At 41.8% G+C, this 22,565-nt stretch overlaps 1 protein-coding gene across 3 annotated transcripts; it reads right to left on the reverse strand.

The window, feature by feature from the left end:
* Positions 1-77: 77 nt before the first annotated feature.
* Positions 78-22,399, reverse strand: LOC127662385 (nuclear receptor coactivator 7-like). 3 transcript variants are annotated; one of them, XM_052153528.1, is made up of 15 exons: positions 22,150-22,399; positions 21,448-21,635; positions 21,176-21,339; positions 16,287-16,351; positions 14,445-14,582; positions 14,102-14,233; positions 12,703-12,887; positions 12,132-12,472; positions 11,784-11,931; positions 11,449-11,623; positions 4,326-4,436; positions 4,090-4,242; positions 3,847-3,942; positions 2,399-2,472; positions 78-2,129 (listed from the first exon to the last, which is right to left on the reverse strand). In XM_052153528.1, exons 2-15 carry the CDS (start codon positions 21,507-21,509, stop codon positions 1,994-1,996), a joined length of 1,980 nt encoding a protein of 659 aa, XP_052009488.1. In that variant the 5' UTR covers positions 21,510-21,635; positions 22,150-22,399; the 3' UTR covers positions 78-1,993. The 3 variants fall into 3 exon arrangements, with proteins under 3 accessions (XP_052009488.1, XP_052009487.1, XP_052009489.1); XM_052153527.1 differs by having other exon boundaries at positions 22,007-22,399; XM_052153529.1 differs by lacking the exons at positions 21,448-21,635; positions 22,150-22,399 and having other exon boundaries at positions 14,445-14,744; positions 21,176-21,227.
* Between the last annotated feature and the right edge of the window lie 166 nt (positions 22,400-22,565).

Consider the following 22,565-nt stretch of genomic DNA (forward strand, 5'->3'; position numbering starts at 1 on the left):
GGAAGGAACACTAGATGTATAACACAAATGGGCATAGTATTTACTGGTGCAATAGATTTGTTACTGAAGTCTCTCATTTCTGCAACGATTATGTATGAAATAACACCCCTGTGACTGCAGTTTAATGTATTCTGTACATGTTAAATAAATACATTGTTTTTTTTTTAAATAAAACGAAGTGTTACTTTTATTGATAAGATATTTTATTAAGTTAAAGATAACTTGTAGATTGGATAGTGACATCATTTTCACATGCATAAATATTGCATTAGTCATGTATGACACTATAATTTTTATTTGTTTTAATGAGAATGTGCTATACAGATAACTTTGAACTGATGCTTTTATTAATATAATAGTTATTTACAGTAAAAGGCATCAGGTTACATACCCATCCACAAGCAAACAAGACTATGTGGATGTCTAAGAAAATAAAAAAGATATGGAATCAAATAAGTCCCTCTCTCTCATGCAACTAAGGGGTTTATGTGTGGTTAGTTATTACATTTTTTTGTCTTGGTTTGGTTTTTAGTAATGAGAAACATTTTCCATGTGTAAAAGTGCAGCTGTGGTTATAAACTAATTCAACTAACAGTGTTTATGACACTTAATATAGTTGATCCTGCACTTATAGGTAGGGATGTCCCAATAACATTTTTTTGAGAACGAGTAGGAGTATCAGTACATCATTTTTGGTACTCTGGTACTCATTTTTGGTATTTTATCATCAAAAATCTTTATCCAAATAAAAACATAACCATTAATTTGCAAAATATTATTGTATTTTTTATTTGTTTTTCTCCAAATTAAGTGCTTATATACAGAACCTCACATCACAATACAAAATACAACATTGGAGTTATATTTTGTCAAATAAAGTGCTGCATAACAGAGCAACACAGCTGTGAGATGCTGCTTAAGTATAACACAATTACTACTGATTTATTATTAATAGTAGTATTACAGTGAATATCATTTTTTTTAATGAATATTACCAGAATTTTCCTATAAATTTAGCTTTATTTTGATGGAGCTTCTGTGTTGTCTTGACCAAGAAGCTCGGGCATTTTAGAGCTCCTTGAAGAGCACTGACATTATAATGGCAGCTTCCCACTCTGGAAAAGCCAGTTGCTATGTGACTCAAAGTGATTATTAAAACCATAAAAGACTGTTTAATTAAATAAGTATGTACTCTGTATGTGCCTTGCGCTACTAAGTGAATTTGTGCTATGTTTGCTGTCATCTGCTACAAACAAAGCAATGCTCATGACAGTGTTTTCCCTGTATAAGCCAAGGAGGAGCTTGAAAAGGTATAAGCAGCCGGCATCAGCACAACACTGTCTCCACAAATTCACAAGCACTCACATTTGAATTACATGCAAACTATATACAGTATTTATCTCATTAAATCACAACTTTTGCGGTTAAATAATCTCACTAGGACATAACGTGATATTCATTTGTGGGCTGAATTTTTATGTAATGACATGTGTCCATCAGACGGTATCAGTTTTTGGTATCAGAGCATTTTTACGAGTACCCGTACATGAGCACGGTATCGGACCCAATAACAGTATCGGGACATGCCTACTTACAGGCAATTAACATGGATATTAAAGGTTCCTCATTACTTAAATATGGACACTGTAACCAGAGCTGCAGTAAATATGTATACCGCCAGATGGCACTATCAATCTTACTAATAAAAACATGTGCTGCTCAGAAGAGTACACATAATCTTCTGTCATTTGGACAGCTTGTCTCCCACACTGGAGACAAACAGAAGGTTTTCTTTATCATGGTAGTAAGATGATAAGTACATTGAGCTTCCATCAATCTACATAAAACGCTTCCATTTACAAACCTTCAGGCAGAATATTCACTGTTCATGCAGCATGTTAAAGTGTATGTTACGTTTCTTTCCCTTCAGTCTTAATGGCCATATTGTCAGCTAAATCATGATGTTTTTGGATTATTTACAGCATTTGTTGGGTCATCCGAATGTCCAGGCCTCCAACTCCAGAATCGTGAAGTCACTGGTCTCAGACAAGCTGCAGTTATTAAAGGTGAAACATGGACTACTTCTGCCAAAATACAACCTCTCGTCCACCCACAGCCCAAAGTGACCACTGGGGCAAAAAAATAGAGCACAAGAAAAATCAAGATTGCTTTTGTGAACCAAATTTGCAATATAAATTCTTGAATAAGAAATATGCCACTCTACATTAGACATGGGACCCAGCCCCCTTTAGACGGACTTCAGACAGAATATTTATAAGCTTCTGATGTCAAACATTCTCATACCACAGAAAGCATCATACAGGCATCTTAAAGACTGACTATTAATATGAATCTACACATGCATGTGTATGTGATGCATACAGGCATCATCCTGTACCTTCCTCCTCCAATGGCAAAAGAGTCCAAGTCTCCTTTGATGAAGAAAGAGTTCTCTCCAGTCCAGCGAAAGCACTGGAAGGAAACAGAATAGCAGGGAAGATCAAATGTGGAGTCAAAAGTCATTGTGGTTTAAAAAAATATTCCGGGCTTAATATAAGTTAAGCTCAATTGAAAGCATTTGTGGCTGTTGCATGTTGATTAACAAAAATGTATTTTTTCTTTAAAAAAAGGAAGCTTATCATTTTATAAAAGCACTTATATTAATTCTTCTGTTAAAATCATTTGAGCTGTAAGGTTGTTTAAATCGGCATTTTTATGGTTGCTTTTGGGTCCTGGAATTTCAAGCGTTAAGTCATCATGGCAATAAAGTTGTACAATCTGATACACAGAAAAGGTTAGTGAGCAATTTTATCAAACTAAAATCATGTTAACACGCTTGTTTACGTCTTGTGGCTATACTTTTGAAACAGTGAGTATTTTAAAGTTTACAGATTGGCCCCATTTACTTCCACTGTAAGTGTCTCACTGTAACCCAGATTTTTCTTTTTTTCTTTTAAGAAAATTAGGGGCAAGTAAAAACCAATTTTTGTGATAATCAACATCATGCGACAAATGCTGCTGATTGATCTTAAAGGGATAGCGCACCAAAAAATGAAAAATCTCTCATGATTTACTCACACTCTTGGCATCCCAGATGTGTATGACTTTCTTTCTTCTGCAGAACAAAAATTAAGATTTTTATAAGAATATTTCAGCTCTGTCGGTCCTTACAATGCAAGGGTGCAAAACAAAATTTGAAGCTTCAAAATCCACATAAAGGGAGCATAAAATTAATCCATACAACTCCAGTGGTTTAATCCATATGTTCAGACACGATATGATAGGAGTGGGTGAGAAAAAGATCAATATTTAAGTCCCACCCTGCCAGTAGTTATAGATATGGATATGCACAAAGAATGCGAATCACCAAAAACAGGAGAATGTGAAAGTGAAGTGGAGATTGACTGAGCAGGGAGGAGAATTTATAGTAAAAAATGACTTCAATATTGATTTGTTTCTCACCCAAACCTATCATATCACTTCAGAAGGTATGGATTTAACCACCAGAGTCATCTAGAATACTTTTATGTTTGTAGATTTTGGAGCTTCAAAATTTTGGCATCTATTCACTTGCATTGTACGGAACTACAGAGCTGAGAAATTCATCAAAAAATCTTCGTTTGTGTTCAGCAGAAGAAAAAGTCATACACATCTGGGATGGCATGAGAGAATTTTTATTTTTGGGTGAACTAACCCTATGACTTCTATTTAACCTAGAATATTCCTTTAAAATAACTTCCATTCAATATTAATTCAATCTGATCTCACGATTTCACACATGCCTGTTTGTTTCCCTCAATACCAATGAATTGGAATATGATAAAATGTGTCTTCATTGGAATTTACCTTAAAGCGAGGGTAAGACAGAAACAAGAAGGTCTCTCCAGTGCCGTAAAAGGCATCGCTAGGATGCAGTGGATGTGAGAGCATGCTCCCAAAAACCTGAGACGAAGACAAAACCACTCAAACAACTAACCAAAATACGTTAAAAAGAGCAAAACAACTGACTTCAACCAAAATGAATCAAGTGTAGGCACCTCTGACCTTTAAATATCTACTGCGATCAGAGCTGTAGAAATAATGTATGACCTGCTGGTTATGATCCTTAATGAGAATCAGCACAGGTGACTCTATGGTGCGGAGTTTCCTGTAGAGAGTCTTGAGACTGGCCCCATGTTTGTCCGTGCTGTACGACAGCTGCCACGTGTGTCCGATCGTCCGTGGAGGCAACTCTCGAGAGATCTGAGAGAGGACACAGGATAAATATCTTCATACAATAAACTCCAGTCACTGTCTTTATTTTCCTGGGTTGAATGTGTGCAGACCTCTCTGACTTGTTGGGCATCCAGTATGACACTCTGGTTCAGTATGTGATTCAGACCATCTGGTTCAATTGAGACAGAAGCTATCGGCCTACTCTCCTCCACTGACACAATCTGAACAGGAAGAGCATGTGTATGATTCACTAACCAATACACATGCAAACACACACATATGAACTATCTACATTTAAAGAAACAGCAGTGTTTTTAAACATTAACACATTTGCACACTTTTTAACAATGTTGTGTTTCAGACAACATAGAACTGTCTCCTTAGAGGTCTCAGCTATTTTCCCCATTAAAAAGTTTTACACAGAGAAATGGATAGTATTATAAAAACAATATTGTTTAAAATAATGTACACTTACACAAGATGAAGACCCCAGTTGTACCCAGTGAATTCATCTAAGAGATGTTTTATTTTACATTGACATAGTTGCCTCATGGGGGCCAACGTGTTGAGATCATATCGGTAAGTCCCGTTATTGGGAAATTTAGTTTACTAGAACTATTCATGGATGACTTTGAATAGCACAGTTCTACAATGGCATAGGTAACTGAAAACTTCTGCTTTTGAGTGATGCCGCATTCACAATAATCCAGAGATGATTGCCATATCGGCTAGGGTAACAATTACTGTGCACTCAGTAAGTTTTAATCCACTGGCTCTTTTTATTTTCAATAAAATTTAGATCACATCACACCACAACAAAGTGTACTTTCTTCTAATTCTTTGATTCAATCCCAGTTAAGTTTTATTTGTTGTTGGTGGCTTGTGTGAAGTTGTTCTGGTGCAGGTTTTCTCCATAATAAACTGAATATGCAATTTTCGATAAACAATGAATTCCCAAATAAACTTGATTTGACCTTACCATGTAAAAATAGAACATGTCCTATATATTGACCTCGGAGTTCATTTTGTAACGTAACATTTGAATTATTTTTACATAGACTAAAGAAGCTTTATATTAAAAATAAACAAAATCCAGTTTAGTATTACTGTTTTTATTTAGTATCTAATAAGTGGTACTAGACAAATTGTTATTTACTAAAATATGCTTAAAAAATACTTTTAACATATGTACATACAGTACCCTAATATAAACATGTGCATATACACACTCTTTTATAAACATATTTATTTACATATACACATTATTTTTATAACCTCACATATTGACCTCACAGTAGCGCCATCTTTGATTTTTTGATGATAATGGAAATGAGTCTGTGAGGGATAGACTTGCCATCTCTTCAATGGAATGCATAGTACAAAAGCAGCATGCTGAAAAACTCATGTTGTTTGGACTTTTTGTCAACTGAATGTTCTTGGAAAGGTATTTGTGGTGAGCTGGGCAGAGCAGCGTCTGGACAGAGCGAGGCCAGGAAGATAAGTGGTGAGAGGTGGCGGGAATATTTATGGAGAAGAGACAGACTGGAGAGAGAGAGATGCACGAAGCCTTTCTGTGAGTGTGTTTTTATGTTCATATGTAGCTGGATGAAAAGCAGTGCGTGTTTTTGTTTTCTTATACACTGAAAAGTGTTTATTAAATGTCTTTGTGTTTGTCAAGCCGGTCCCAGCTTCCTCCTTGCCCATCATTACACGTTACATTGGTGCCGACACCCGGGAAGGAGTGTAGTCCTTGCAGCTGCAGACCGCCAGGGGAGGAGTCACGACCATCCGCCAGGAGAGGAAGGAGTCGTCGCCGAGAGACGGAGGAGCCGCTGCCATCCGCCAGAGGCCGGAGGAGTGGCTGAGGACCAGGTGACGGCATGTCTGGGGACCGGCGGGCATGTTTTTCTCCCTCGCTCTCCTGTTTGCCCTTTCCCTCGTCTCATCTCTCCCCAGTTTCCCAGGAGGCAGCGTCTCCCCTCCAGAGATGGCAGGGGAGTAGGCTAGTCCAGATGGTGCCCCGACCTGAATCGGGCAGGGGAGGAGTATGACGAGGAGGAGGGCGTGACCAGGCTGTGAGGGTGCATGGCCGGCACCGAGTCAACTAATCAGCAGTAGAAAGAGATAAAGGGGAGCTGGAGATGCCAGTTCAAGACAGCGAGAGAGAGAGAGAGAGAGAGAGAGAGACATGGCCGCTGTGTGTGTGTGTGTGTGTGTGTGTGTGCATGTGCATCTATTTGTTTTATGTTGTTTTAAGTTGAGTTTATGCCATTAAAGTTTATGTTGACTGTTCTGCCAGAAGGATGTGCCGTCAAGGAGTCCTGGCTGCTGACTGAGGATTGTGATGCCGAGGGAGTGCTTGATCTGGTGGCGCTGGAGCACTGTGCCAACCGGGAACCGAAAGGGACAGCTGAGCGTTCCAGTGCCATCACCCGGCATCGCGGACAGAAGCAGTACAGCAAGCTGAGGGCCAGTTGATGGCATGACCGGGGCCGGCGAGCCCATCTCCTCTCGTCCTGTTCCCACTCCCAGGCACGTGCGGGTCGGACCCGAAGACCATCCTGACGTGCCAGCACTACCTCCCTAGGAATGGGGGGGAAGTAGGTCACAGGCCAGAGAATTCCCCGAACTTAGTTTGGCAATGGGGGTATGTGGCGAGCAGGGCAGAGCAGCGTCTGGTCAGTGAGAGTGAGGCCGGGATGATAAGTAGTGAATGAGTTCCACCTGTGTGCCACACTAGTCTTGCATTCCAGTTAAGGGTTGCGGGAGTATTAAAGAGAGGAGACAGCGGCAGACGGGAGAGAGGGAGATGTACGACTCCTGTCTGTGAGTTTGTGTTTTATGTTCATATGTATCTGTGCATGTTTTTGTTTTGTTATACACTGAAGTGTTTATTAAATGTCTATGTGTTTGTCAAGCTAGTCCCAGCTTCCTCCTTGCCCATCCTTTACTTGTTACAGTATTTTTTGCAATGTTTGTCTGTGGAACGAATCAAAATCACTTTATACTTCAGTACAGCCCATTGAAAAATTTGAAAAATCAAATATGGCCCTGCTGTGAATAAGGTTTATAACAACTCTAAGTAGTATCTGATATCAACATAACCTCAGGCCATAGCTTCATGTCTACTTACTCCTTAAACTTTGACAGGTGAGGGACTGTCAGAAGACGGTCATTGTGACTCTGTAAAGTACTGGCACTATGAAGCCACATGTTTAATAGGCAATTTTAACTTTTTATTTGATAGACATAATATTCTTCGCGAAGAACATACCCCTGATGTGAGTGAAAAAACACTGGAGACCGCAAAACAAAAACAGGCTTCATTGGGCACTTCTGCATTCAGGAGAAAATTTGATAGAAGTTCACCCTGCAATAGTCTACTTTCATATTCCAAATTTTGAAATTTGAAAAGGGCCATAGACTACTTTTAAACTGTTCCAGCGGTTTCAAGGCTTGACATATCCCATATATTAGACTCAAATAATGTTGTGCAAGGAAGGATCAAAGGGCAGACAAAAATGTGGATGGAAATGTTATTCAAAAGTTTTTCTTTCTCCCTTTAAAAAATCTATGCAGAATATCCAACTTCACAAACACATTACAACAGACTTAACAAGTGTCTCTCTCTCTGACAGAGTACAAGTAGTCTATGGTAGCAAATCAAACCAGCTCATTATCATGCTATAGCGCTAGGTTAGTTCATGCTCATTCATATGATATTTAAAAGGGTTCAGAAATTTATTTATTTGAAAGTGACAAAAAATCTGACTAATCAAATTCATTTCCACTAGCATGGGCGTCGGTTTGGTTTGAAAGTTTGTAGGGACATATTGCAAAGACAATATTCAAAATGTTGGAGAAAAGAAAATTATTTTATAAAATATTATAACATTATGTCACGATAGTGGATGAAGGCAGACGTGAGGCAAGGATCTACGTGCAGGGCTTTATTTAACAAAGGTGAAAACCAATAAGACAAAACCAGAACAAAGGAAACATCCACGAGGGGAAAAGGTAAAACAAAACACGGAGGCTTACAAAGGGTTAACAAAACACAGAAGGCTTACAGAGGGGGTACCGGGGAATAAACCAAGACAGAAGGCACGGGTAACAGGCATCCACATACATCAAAGACCAACAGGGCAAAGGAGAAACAAACAGGGTTAAATACACAAACACACTGAAGACTAAACGAGACACAGGTGAGAACAATGAAGAGTGCAGGCAGTGAGAGAGGCCAGGAATTGTGGGAATTGTAGTTTTACACACGGACAGTGAGACTCAGGGCGGACAACAGGGAAAACGTGACATGGAACGAGATCGGTGACGGGTGAAACGGAAAACACGGAGCAGACAACACGGAAACATGACATAAACGTGATAGGTGAAACAGAGAACATAGGGCAGATAACACAGGAACGTGACAACATAGGGCAGACAACACAGGAACGTGACACATTATTACCTCATATAACAAGTCCCACTACATATTTATCTGCCTCACTATATGACATTTTTAGTCTTTTTTGTTTTAAAGAATTTCTAAAGAATAAACAAATTAAGAACTGACCACTAGGGCTGCACGGTTAGGTGGAAACATTTTATATGCAATAAACTTGGATAATATGACAGAGATATGTGATAAACCTGAGATAAATGGATCAAAATCAAATGTTATCTTTTTCCAAGAACATCTACCTCGAGAAAATGATATCCAAGGGACTTCAAGAGACATTCTGTAAAATGTATTATCCAGCAATAAACAAATGGAAATCTAAACAAATGGTAAATTAACAATTTACATGTGCAAAATGACAAGATAATCAAATTATGTTGCAAATGGAGGAATTACATTTTCCCCCACTTTCTGCTTTCCAAGTCCCTCACTTCCACATAATCTTTTCTCATATTGCTTATTTATATGTACTTCCATTTCAATCTGAAAAAGTTGGCCTCTTGAACAAATTAGGCTTTAGGTTTAGCTTGCTTTATTTTATTGAAAAAAAATTATTTTCCAATCTATCCTGATGTTCTTCTCCAATGTGCAAAATAAAAAATGTACTGGTTGTTATACTAGCATCTTAAAATCCTGCACCTCTGACACAATCGTTCAAATTTTAAGGTGTCTTCCTCAAGAGGACGCTTACCGTCTGAAAAAGCAGAATCCTCGACTGAGCTGCCTTCGAAACTCAGGACGTTTTTGACTTGGATAAGAAACATTTGTACAAGAACAGTATGCTTGCTTAAATCTATTACTTTCAACATAAGATAGACATAAGATACCAATGTAAATCCGCCCATGTTAGGGGTGGGCGATATGTCCAAAATCTTATATCACGATATCACTAATTTAATATCACGATAACGATATATATCATGATATAGTTCAATTAAACAAGAAAATCTATAAAAATTGGATTATATATTAAATAACCATATTGTAATGCCTATTTTTGAAAAATCCAGTTATTGCAATAAATACTTTATAAATGAAAACTACTTCCTCTTATGTAATTTTCTCTTCTTTTGGAACTTGACAAACAGAGTAAAAAATAAAAACCCATTAGTGGTATTCAAAAAGTGGCTAAATTTCACATTTCAGTCTGATGTTGTTGGCTAGTATTATTATTATAAAACACTTCACTCTTAATGATTTAAGTCATCTCTGTAGAGAATATTTGAATACCTGAAAGAAAACATGGATCTAACATCATTCGAACAGAATTTTATTAAGGGTGATTATGTGTAGTTTAAAAAATCTGCATGACAGATGACACATAATTGTTGGCGCATGACACATAGTTTAAGCTGTTTTCCTCTTCTTAAGTGTTGGTGAGAATGTCAGGCTCTCTTGCCTTTTGAGATGTTTGACTTCCTCCATAGCGTTTAAGGTAAAAAAAACTTCAAACGGATCACGTAATATTTGAATTTTGTGCCACAATAGAGAGAAACCGGGTTGAATAGCGCAAGTGTCAGTGAAGCCCAATCTGAAAGCCTCTGGGACTCGCATGCACTTTCATGCTTCAGAGATAGCACATGTGAAAATCACGTGAAACACAGCTGCTTGTAACTGATGAGAAGAATATTCAAAACACGAGACAAATGTCATTGAATTTGCTTCAGCAGGCTGAAATTTAGATTGGGCAGCCGCCAAAAAATGGTCAGTACCTGAAAAACCCTGTCTCTTCAGTTCTCTCAGTCTCATCTGAAGCCACTCCGTCTTCATCCTCCACTTCTATGACAGAATGTGCACTGCATGCATATTACGTGAATAGAATGAAGTGCACATTTCTTGCCACGTGGTAGCGGTTATGCATAGCCGCGATACAGACGATAATCCAAAATGTTTACCGGTTGTTAAATTTCTAACGGTTTCCCAAATGTTGGTCGGGGCATTTTTACCGATTTTCTGAAAGTTGATGGAGACATTTCCTGTCATCCCTACATAGGCCTACAGCCTCTGCATAATAGGGTTTGACCTTTTGCCTTCCACACCTTCATAGTCTAACGAAGGTTTTATGCATTGTCAGTAAATAACACAAAAGGTAGTACTAAAACTAAAAGTTTTCCAACAGTGGGACATGCTCTAGCTCAAAACAGAGCTGACAGTATTCTGATTTTAAGCAGAAGAATCTGAATGTCACTGATTATTTCCATCAGACGAACAGACCAATTTACAGCTTTCCTAGGCTGTGCTCTTGGCTTTGCAAGCTTAATTCTTGCCTTAAAAGGACTTTGTTCTAATGATCCTTGTGTCAACAGCCTCTGTTGCAAATAACAAGGTATGCAAAAAACACAACAGGACAATTGAGTCACAAATAGGCCTAAAAGGACTGTAAAGAGCTTTGTATAATGTGCACTTTAAAAAAAATCTGTTATTAGACTTTAAAATCTGTGGCATATTTGGCAACATGTATTGGGGTGGTTTTGTTGGGTTTTGACTGCTCATTGAAAGAAAAAAGAGACAACCCTGACTACTGTGTTTGTGCTTCATGTAGAATAAAACAGGTTTATACAGGAATCATTTAAAACATATTTTTCAAAATTACCATTCATTTGTTCAAATTCTCTTAATTTCTTTCAGATTCATTCACACTGACAAAATCATACAACATCAGGTAGTACATACACACGTCAAACCAAAACACACCATTCCTCCCCATTCCTTCTCCTTTGGTGTCATTCTCCTAATTTGTTTTTCCAATCCATATATTTTAGTAAAGGACTGACCTCCCAATCCTCCCCGGCCCAGCCTTCTCTTAGAGACCCCTCCTCTTCTTCCTGCTCCTCTTCATCCAGGAGCACAAAATCCTCTTCATCCCTCTCTGCTTCATCCTCCTCACCTCTCTCCAGAATGCACAGGTCTGGCCGATGCTGGCTCAGGTAAGCATACAGCTCGTCTGAACTACAGTACAAAATGAGAGACAGAAACAGAGAGATGAAACAAGAGAGTGAGATAAAGCTGCTTTTATAGTAGTATAACAGAACCACATTATTATACATTCAAATAAGCTGTGTCTTGATGTTCATTTCACCAAGCAGACTGACAGGTAAAGCAGAAGTACCTGTCTTGCTGCATGGTGAACCAGACATCTCTAGAATGGCTTTTCGGTTTAGTGAAAGACCTTCTTTTCGCATGCTGCTGTTTCTGGCGAATTTTAACAAACATCAGAGATCTGGCTGTACCACTACTTAATGTAGTAGTACCAAGGCCTGATGAGCAAAGAAAGAGATAATTGAGTGAATTCAATAAGAAAGAGAGCGAGAGAGAGAGAGAAAGTCTTGCTTTTATTTGTACTCATTATGTTAAAAATAAGATTGGAAAAAGGCAAATAAATTGCATTGTTCTAAATGAAAAAAGGTTCTCAGTCCCCAAGCCCAAGGCAAAGTTGTTGAAAAAAGTTTTAGATTACCTAACAACTGTCTATCCAAACATGACTGGGGTTTGGTACTGTCCATGTGTTCATATTTAGTGTTTCCTCTGTGAACACTGTCTGGTCCTCCACAACAGAAGGTGGCCGCAGCAGCAGTTAGCATTCCTCCAGACTCCAAAGTAAGCTGTGTCTCAGCCTCAGCCATGTCACCAGGATCTTCACCTTTCTCAGCAATCGCACCAAGAGCCGCTGGCAGATCATGCGAAACACAGGACTCAGGAGCAGGAACTGTGTCTGTCGCTGACTGATGGGAGCTGCACTTGGTTTGGTTTTGTCTCTGGCTGTGTATTTTGCTCTTTGATGGCTTACAACTGATATATCTGAAAGAAAAAGGTTTAAGGGAGTTATAATGGGAAGGCTGAATCTCTCCATTGACAAAACATTTGAGTTGTTTATTACGTTATTTACAAAACTAAACTCCTCTTTCTGTGCTCTCATATTCCAATTGTGATTAAGAGTAGAGTGGAAAAGGATCTGGCTAAACTCTCAGATCTCTTACAAAAAATCATCACCTATACTGGGCAGCATAAAAAAGTACAGCAGAAAGCACCTGTGTGAGGTCTTGTTGAAGTGAACGTGAGAGATGTCCTTGTAGAAGGACACTGATGTGAGATCGTCCACAAAGCAGGAGAACACATACTCCTCCCAGCCATTCTCCCGCACAAGTGGTTGGCACTTCTGAGGGTCAAAGAAGATCTTATTGGATGTCACCAGCAATATCCCAAAGACCACACCCTAGTGAGACAGGCAGAATGAAAAATCAGCACAAAAAGACTTGGGCTTTTATAATGCTGCTTGATATTGATGTAAAAAACTATATGGCTAGTTTGGAATTTATAGTAAAACTGTCAAAATGGTTGAAAATTTGTAGGAAAATATTGAAGTTACTGAGAGGCTGCTGGACATATGTCCTAAATAATCAGATAACCTATACATGGCAAATAGAAGTAAAAATTATCTTTGGCAAGTAAATAACTTGACAGTGGACCGGCAACTTCATAAAAAATTGCATGTCTTCTAACAACTTTACTTAAGAAAAAATGTAGCATCAAATGTTTCTCTAGAATTTCAAATTTTTTACAGAATTCTATGTTGGAACACAATGTGGAATATTCCTCACATTCCTCATATTCCTGTATATGATGCTGCTTGTTTAATAATATAATAATAATGATAATACAATATACAGTTTTGTGGACTGTAAAAAATATTTATGGCATGAATAAATTCTCAATTCATTTGCAATTGGCAGGTTTTTGGAACCTGTATTAAAGGGATAGTTCATGCAAAAATGACAATTATCTCATCAATTACTCACCCTCATGCTAAACAGGATGTGTATGACTTTCTTTCTTCAGCAGAACACAAATTCAGATTTTTAAGTTTTTTCAGCTCTGTAGGTTCATACAATGCAAGTGAATGATGATCAGACCTTTGTAGCTCCAAAAATCACTTAAAAGAATCATAGAAGTAATCCATAAAATTCAGTGGTTGAATCAATATCTTCAGAAGCTAAATAATAGGTGTAGGAGAGTCCTTTTTTACTCTAAATCTCCACTTTCACTTTTACACTTGAAAGTCACATGCGGTGCCTGTTTAGATTCACTTTCACATCTGAAAGTTAAAGTGAAGCTTTAGAGTAAAAAAGGGCCTACATTTTTATCTGTTTCTTACCCACACCTATTATATCGCTTCTGAAAAAAAAATTTTAACACTGGAGTCTTATGGATTACTTTTAGGTTCCCTTTATGTGATTTTTGGAGCTACAAAGGTCTGATCACCATTCACTTGCATTGTATGGACCTACAGAGCTGAGATATTCTTCTAAAAATCTTTGTTTGTGTTCTGCTAAAGAGAGAAAGTCATGCACATCTGGGATGGCATGAAGGTTTGTAAATGATAAGAGAATTTACATTTTTCGGTTAACTATCCCTTTAAATCAGTCTCACCTTTCTATCTGTAATGTAACGAGAAAATAGTTTTAGGCAAGGCATGCCTGCTGGCCCCTCCCCCTGAGAACATTCATATGGGAGAGCCAATAAACACACTTTTCCATCAGGTAAAGGTACCGCCTCCACATCCTAAGAGAGATGAACAAATGTCACACAAGGCAGCAGAAAATAATCCATTGTGTTTCACTGTGTTCTGTACTGCGTAAATTCAGTTTCCCTAACATCACAAAATCCTGCTACCCTTTTATTTAATGAGCTTTTGTCTGGATGTTCACTATAGTTAACACACCTATGCTTTAAGAGTCTCTAAACACACATCCCCTCTAACACACTCTCTCACCATCAGCTTGTCATACTCCACATCTGTTGAAACGGACATAAGAGTCGCAGTTCCCGCTGTAGGATCAAGGCTGTGCTCTTGTCCTGGGCCTGCCTCAAAGGCCATTTCTGTAGAAGATGAGGCCTTGATCTTTGGTATCTGTTTGAAGCGTTGCACAAGGAGAGACATAGTCATTCAGACAACGCATTGTTTCACTTCCCTTCTTACTCACTGCTGTGCATCCCCTCATTTTCTTAATCATGGCCCAGTGACATTGGACAGAGCCACAGCAGCCAGAAACTCTGAGCCAATCATATGAACCTATAATGCAAATAGGATCATAGGACATATTGTTACTGGGAGCATGCCACTTCCTATGCACAGATCATTTTCATACCATTTGCAGTTTTACTCTCCCTGTGTATTTTAGTAAACAGGTTATTCTGATCAATACTTCTTATGCATATGAACGAACTGATCATAAATGAAGAGCTACTTTATTTTAGAGAAGACATTTATAACTCTAAATACACACCAAAACTGAAGCATAAACACAGAGAGTGTAGGAAGTGTTAACCTCAATGATGTTGAGTGTGAGAGACGCTAAACAGAGACACGAAACTGTACACTGTTGTATCTGTGTGAATCTGTCACTTCACTTAAGTCAAGACAAATTCCTTTAATAAAGCATGAAATATGTTCTTATTTAGTACTTTACAGATCTAAAATGTTACTAAAAACACATATAATCTAATGTGCAAAATTAAAAGAACATTTGGCACACCACGATAAAAAACCTCAGCAAAAACAATGCGGACCTCCCTTTCTGATCTCATTGTTCTTTCCATAAAATTAAGGGTGGAGTTCCTTTATGTTCCATGATTGTTACACAAATCAATAAACTCTCAATAAACACTGTAATATCTAACCTTCCAAACTCTAATTTATACTTTTCCTGCTTCTTTGCAAGAGATGACAACCTTCAGGCATGCAAATATTTGTGGATAAAATGCAAATCACAAATCCAGAGTGGTCTGTTTTTCATATACTGGCATCTAATGATTTGCATAGAGTTTTAACTATTAACCTTAAAAGTCTTAACTTTTAACCAAAGGCAAATCCATTCAGCATTTTAAAAATAATTTCTCCTCTAGAGTTGAAACTGTTAAACCCGGTATACATCACATATTTAAAGTGAGTTTGTTTGCAAATGGCAGAAAAGTCTAATTAAGGCACAGAGATCCAGAGCTGACGAGTGTTTAAAGTTCTGTGCTGACAAGCCAAAGTTACATGAGAGAAGAAACATTATTCAGACACGGACAGAGGCATCAAGTGCTCTAAACTGAACCTGGAGTTATTTTTTGGACTTTAATTGCTGGATTTTCTTATACCATGCCCCTTTGTGATTGAATGAGAGAGAGAGAGAAAGAGAGAGAGAGAGAGAGAGAGAGAGAGAGAGATGAGCCCTAAAAAAGGAAATCATGCTTATATAAATAAAAAAGATGCAATCAAGCAACAATTATGAAATCATAAAAAAGCATTAAGTCATCAACCAATGCTACTGTCTTAACTACATATTAATTATTGTTAGTTACCAAAGTCTTGGCAGCTGATAATCTCCCTTTCTATTTGTTGTAAAGTTTCCGTATTCTCCTTGAAATATCCATTCATGTGAAAATCAAATAGTTTCTTTACAAATGTTTAAAAGCTTACTTGACAGACTGGGGTGTTTCAGTAACCTTTGTACTTAAGTCATCAGTGGATTACAGTAACTTAGTTATGATGAAACATGTTGGCAGTTAAATTTATGGAAGCTATTATCAGGAATGAGGAGGAGTGTGTGAATAAGTAAGCTTCACTTACGCCATGTTCATCGTTTCTGCATGACCCCAAAGTCTTCGTTGGAACTTCAGTTGGGTACGCTACCTCTGTTAAAGTAAAATGCCAAACACTTAGAAATAAGTTACTTGCAGTTGACTCCTGCTTAAAGGGAGATTTCACTCAAAAATTAAAATGCACTCATTTACTCACACTCATGCCATACCAGATGTGCATGACTTACTTTCTTCTAAAGAACACAAACCAATCTTTTTTAGAAGAATATCTCAGCTCTGTAGGTCCATACAATGCAAGTGAATGGTGACCTTTGTTGCTCCAAAAATCACATAAAGGATACATAAATGTAATCCATAAGATTCCAGTAGTTAAATCCATATCTTCAGATGCAATATAATAGGTGTGGGTGAGAAACAGAGACATTTTTTCCCCTATAAATCTCCACTTCTGAAAGTCACATGTGGTTCCTGTTTAGTTTCACTTTCACATCTGAAAGTGGAGATTTAGAGTAAAAAATGACTTAAATATGGTTATGGTTCTCACCCACCCATATTACTGTTTATTGCTTCTAAAGATATTGATTTAAACACTGGAGTCATTTGATTACTTTTATGTTTCCTACATGTGATTTTTGGAGCCACAAAGGTCAGATCACCATTCACTTGCATTGTATGGACCTTCAGAGATTAAAGGTGAAGAAAGAAAGCCATACACATCTGGAATGGCATGAGGGTGAGTAAATTATGATATTACATTTTTGGGTGAAGTATCCCTTTAAGTTATAGTGTAAACAAAATGTGTTTGCTTCTCTCAGACACAAGATGTGTACTGTATATGGTGATAAAAGATTACTGAGGTTCAATGACACAGTTGTGTAAACTACAAACACACTGAAGCACATTAAGCTTGCTTAATGGTTCGATCCCCACAGTCACCACCATTGTGTCCTTGAGCAAGGCACTTAACTCCAGGTTGCTCCAGGGGGATTGTTCCTGTAATAAGGTGTTATGACTTGTGTGGGACACGAGGAGGCAGACGAGTGGTTAGGATCCAAGTGCGGTTTTATTGAATAAGAACAAAAAAATAAACAAACTCAGGAACAAAGTAAAAGGTCCACGATGGGAAAAGGAAACTAAAATACAGGCTGGAACACAGGAGGGGTGCAGGAGTGACTGGGCAGTGCACATCCACAGAGGGTAGGGTAAACCTGAAACAACGGAAGGGTAACCTCGGAAGAACAGACAAACTGGCAGGGAACACGAACAGAGAGAGAGAGTCAGAAACGAAATAAGCGAAAACATGAAACGGGAAGGGAAAACAGCGGGGTTTAAATAAAGAGACACGGTAATGACAAAATGACAGACAGGTGCGGACAATAACACGCAGACAGGGCCGGAAACGATGGGAAGAGGGGAAGTGTAGTTTTCACAGAAACAGTGGAACACGGGCGGACAACAAGGAAGACATAACAGGGAGCGTGAACGGTAAAACCGAAAACACGGGGCGGACAACAAGGGAGCGTGACATGGAAAGTGACTAGTGACGGGTGAAACAGAAAACACGGGGCAGACGACACAAAGCACGGTGCCGACGACATGAAACACGCTGCAGATGACACGAAACACGGTGCAGGCGAGCGAGACCGTAACATAATCCCCCCTCAAAAGGACCGGATTCCAGACGGTCCTAAAATAAACAAGAGAAATAATAAAACGGAATGAAGAACCCAGGAGAGAGGGGGTAGACTGGGGGGAAAACAGACAGACCAGGGGGGAAACAAGAGGCACAGAGACAGTTCACGGGGGTGCAAGGGGTGCTGAGACAGGCCAAGGGGGCAATTAGGCAGTCCACGGGAGGCAGGCAGACCAGGGAGGTCGAGAGGGTAGACAAGCAGACCAGGGAGGCCGAGAGGGCAGGCAAGCAGTCTATGGGGGTGTGCGAAGGGGACCGGGTCCGGCGGCCTGGGGGGCATCAACCGGGCAGGGGCAGGTTCAGGAGGCCTGAAAGGCGGCCACAATGTGGGGATAGGCCTGGGGGGCTCGGGAGCTGGCCACGAGGTGAGCACCAGATTCAGATTAGGAGGTCTGGGAGCGGGCCATGGGGCAGGAGCTGGTTTGGGTGGCCTGGGAGCTGGTCTCTGGGCAGGGGCCGGTACAGGAGACCTGGGAGGTGGCCGCAGGACAGAGGCTGGCGGAGCTGTGTGAGGCGGAGCCAAGGAGGACTTGGGAGGCGGAGCCGAAGGAAGCGTAGGCAGGGCCGAGGGGGGCTCAGGAGGCGGAGCCGAGGGAGGCTCAGGAGGCGGAGCCGTGGTAGGCGGGGCCAAGGAGGACTTCGAAGGCAGAGCCGTAGAGGACTTGTGAGGCGGCGCCAAGGAGTGCTCAGGGGGCAAAGCCGAGGATGGCTCAGGAGGCGGAGCTGGGGAAGGCGCCGGAGGCGGAGCCGAGGGAGGCTTCGGAGGCCGAGCCGGGAGAGGCGGAGCTGGGGAAGGCGTCGGAGGCGGAGCCGAGGGAGGCTTCGGAGGCCGAGCCGGGAAGCACCTAGGAGGCGTCGGAGGTGAGGCTGAGGGAATCTTTGGAGGCGGAGCCGGGAGTGGCTCTAGCGGCGGAGCCGAGGGAGGTGGCGCCATAGGAGGCTCTTCAGGCGGTGAGCTGGAAGGCTTAGAAGGTGGAGCCGAGGAAGGTGGCGCCGTAGGGGCCTCTAGAGGAGGCTCTGGAGGCGGTGCCGCGGGAGGCTCGAGCAGGTGGAGGCTCGGGAGGCGGAGCCGTGGGAGGCTCGGGAGGCAGAGCCCTGGGAGGCTGAGCCGAGGAGGCTCGAGAGGCGAGCTGGAGAGGCTGAGTCCATGAGAGGCTCGAGAGACGGAGCCCTGGAAGGCTCGAGAGGAGGAGCCCTAGGAGGCTCGAGAGACTTGAGAGGTGGAGCCCTGGAAGGCTCGAGAGGGTTGAGAGGTGGAGCCCTGGAAGGCTCGAGAGGAGGAGCCCTGGGAGGCTCGAGAGACTTGAGAGGCGGAGCCCTGGAAGGCTCGAGAGACTTGGGAGGCGGAGCCCTGGAAGGCTCGAGAGGAGGAGCCTAGGAGAGGCTTGAGGGAGCTCTAGCAAGGCTCGAGAGGCTTGAGAGGCGGATCCCTGGAAGGCTCGAGAGGAGGAGCCCTGGGAGGCTCGGGAGGAGGAGCCCTGGGAGGCTCGAGAGACTGGAGAGGCGGAGCTCTAGAAGGCTCGGAAGACTTGAGAGACGGAGCCCTGGAAGACTCGGGAGGAGGAGCCCTCGAAGACTCGAGAGGCGGAGCCCTGGGAGGCTCGAGAGGAGGAGCCCTGGAAGACTCGAGAGACTTGAGAGGCGGAGCCCTGGGAGGCTCGAGAGGGGGAGTCCTGTGAGACTCGAGAGGCGGAGTCCTGGAGGGCTCGTGGGGCGCTGGCTCTAGGACGGGCACGACCACTGGCGCTGGCTTTTGGACGGTACTGGCTACTGGCGCTGGCTCTTGGACGGTCCTGTCTACTGGCGCTGGCTCTTGGATGGTCATGGCTACTGGCGCTGGCTCTTGGACGGTCATGGCTACTGGCACTGGCTCTGGGATGGTCGAGGTTACAGGCGCTGGCTCAGGGACGGTCGAGGCTACAGGCGCTGGCTCACTGATGGCCGAGGCGACAGGCACTGGCTCACTGACCTCTGAGGCGACAGGCACTGGCTGGTTGACCGTGGTATGGACTGGCTTGGGTTCGCTGGGTGCTGAGGGCAGGGCCACGGGGGGTTTGGGGCATGGGGCTGCGGCAGCCGGAGGCTGGAGAGTAGAGGCCTTTCCCCTTCTCCTCTGCCTCCGGGCTGATGCGAATGGCGATGCTGGAACGCTGTTCCTGGTCGGCGTGGCTTCAGGCTCGCTGGCCGTGGCTGACAAGGGCTCAGGCTCGCTGACCGTGGCTGACGAGGGTCTGTAGACCGGGGCAGACGTGGACTCTAGCTCGCTGACCGGGGCAGGCGTGACAGGGAGAGCCTGGGATGGCTGAAGGGTCTCCATAGTGGGTGGAGAGGTAGGGTCCTTCTCAGCATGGCCCACAGTGAGCGATGAGCCGCACAACAGTAAGGTCACCTCCAGGAAGTCGCGGAGAGTCCAGCCGCGTGATGCCGGCGGCAGCCGCTCCTTCAGCCGGCCACTCAGGTTGTTCCTGAAGAAGACCACAAGGGAGGAGTCCGGGAAGTCCACGACAGTCGCAAGTCCAAGGAAGTCGCGGACGTGGGCATCAATCGGACGTTCCTCTTGCTTCAGGCAGAGCAGGTGGTATCTGGCGCGTAAAACCGCTGGATCCATGGGGGGGGGTCGTGCGTTCTGTTAATGACTTGTGTGGGACAGGAGGAGGCAGACAAGTGGTTAGGATCCAAGTGTGGTTTTATTGAATAAGAACAAAAAATAAACAAACTCAGGAACAAAGTAAAAGGTCCACGATGGGAAAAGGAAATTAAAATACAGGCTGGAACACAGGAGGGGTGCAGGAGTGACTGGGCAGCGCACATCCACAGAGGGTAGGGTAAACCTGAAATGACTCAAGGGTAACCTCGGAAGAACAGACAAACTGGCAGGGAACACGAACAGAGAGAGAGAGTCAGAGACGACATAAGCGAAAACATGAAACGTCAACACATGACAACGGGAAGGGAAAACAGCGGGGTTTAAATAAAGAGACACGGTAATGACAAAATGACAGACAGGTGCGGACAATAACACGCAGACAGGGCCGGAAACGACGGGAAGAGGGGAAGTGTAGTTTTCACAGAGACAGTGGAACACGGGCGGACAACAAGGAAGACATGACAGGGAGGACTATGTGGACTAAGTGCGTGGCTATGTGTCCTGCAATCAGCAGAGACACAGAGTAAAGATATCCTGTGTACATTGCTCATAAATACGCATCAGGTCATTCACATACCCTTTAGATAGTACTGTCTTAGTTTAGGGTTTCGAATTTGGTGCTGTCCTTTGACACACTCCTGTCTGACACTCTTTCCCTGTGCACCCTGAACTCCGACGGAACAAGAAGCAGTAATGAAGCATGGAGGCTGCGTAATCCCAGCCGGCAATTTTGAACCCAGTCTAAAGACAAAATGACACAGGAATATCTATGAGAATGACCTACAAAATGGGTGTTAATTAATTTAAACACAGCAAAGCAAAGTTTCTCGTATGGATTCAGAGCCTTACCTGTTCTTAACATTTCCAAAGTAGCTGGCCCTGCTCTTGTCTCTTTGAGCTCTGTGGTCCATGAGGTCTCACTATTGAGATTGAGTGAGTTTTTACCCTTCTTATGCAGAAACCAGTGATGTGACAATTCCTCTCATCCTCTTCCTTCTCACCATCCTCATCAGCATTCTCTGCACTTTACAGAATACCTGCAATAGTTTTAAGAGGGATACATTTGAGACAATTAATGTAAAAGGTATTTTTCCACAGGCAAATGCATGAGCCCATCAATAGAATAAATTGTCAGTAATGTCTCATCTTAAATGCATTTGGAAATACAACAATTTTTGAACTCAAAGACCTAAGTTTGTCAGCAAGAATTGTCATTTCCCAATGCAATAGCCAAAACACAGCACAAGATGATGATGGTTGATAGAGTCTCATGTGATGGTGATAACAAATCAAATTCCTCTAAGCCCGAGCAGCATCCCAAATGTAGTACTTTTATGGCCAGCAGCCACAATATCGAATGTATAGCATGTTAATAAACAGAAAACCGCTTTGGTTTCGGCCTCTTCACCTTCTTTCCTGATTAACATTCTTCAGCAGTATCTCTGGTGATGAGTCAGTCACAGTGCCTGGTGTTTTGATGCGTTTCCCCAAACTTGGCACAGATACAGTGATAGAAAATCAACATATATACCCAGTCTTCTGATAATTTACCTCAGTCTTTAATAATCCCATATAAGCAGCTGATCTGAACGCTCAGGATGATGCGCTCTCATGTATTTTGATGCCACTGCAGTTAATCTTTCACCAATCTAGATAAGAGCATAAAACCGCACAATGAAGCACAACGAAGAATTCTGAAGCGCTTTCTCTGAAATTTCAAAGTATGTACAAATGTCTTTCCATGATGAAGACGCGTTCTTATTTTAAATGTATCTATATATTTTTCAGTTATATGCCTTTTTGTGTTGCACTGCATAGCGGCAAGGCGATATATTTTATCTTTATACACAAATAGACTTTTATTTTGTATCTCGAATGCGCATGCGGTCCGGCGGTGAAGGTGTAATTCTATTGGACTAGGCGGTAATATATGCGATATTTTGAACCAATCACAAGGCGTTGTCACA

The sequence above is a fragment of the Xyrauchen texanus genome, chromosome 22, assembly GCF_025860055.1.
Source record: "Xyrauchen texanus isolate HMW12.3.18 chromosome 22, RBS_HiC_50CHRs, whole genome shotgun sequence".
Lineage (NCBI taxonomy): Eukaryota > Metazoa > Chordata > Actinopteri > Cypriniformes > Catostomidae > Xyrauchen > Xyrauchen texanus.

What these genes read in the sequence shown, in the direction of transcription:
- LOC127662385 (XM_052153528.1), bottom strand. Translation starts at nt 21,509, where the DNA reads ATGGACCACAGAGCTCAAAGAGACAAGAGCAGGGCCAGCTACTTTGGA. An exon ending in TGGAGTATGACAAGCTGATG is followed by an intron (nt 14,234 to 14,444) that starts GTGAGAGAGTGT and finishes CATCTCTCTTAG; the next exon opens with GATGTGGAGGCGGTACCTTT. An exon ending in TTTGCCATTGGAGGAGGAAG is followed by an intron (nt 2,130 to 2,398) that starts GTACAGGATGAT and finishes TTTTTGCCCCAG; the next exon opens with TGGTCACTTTGGGCTGTGGG.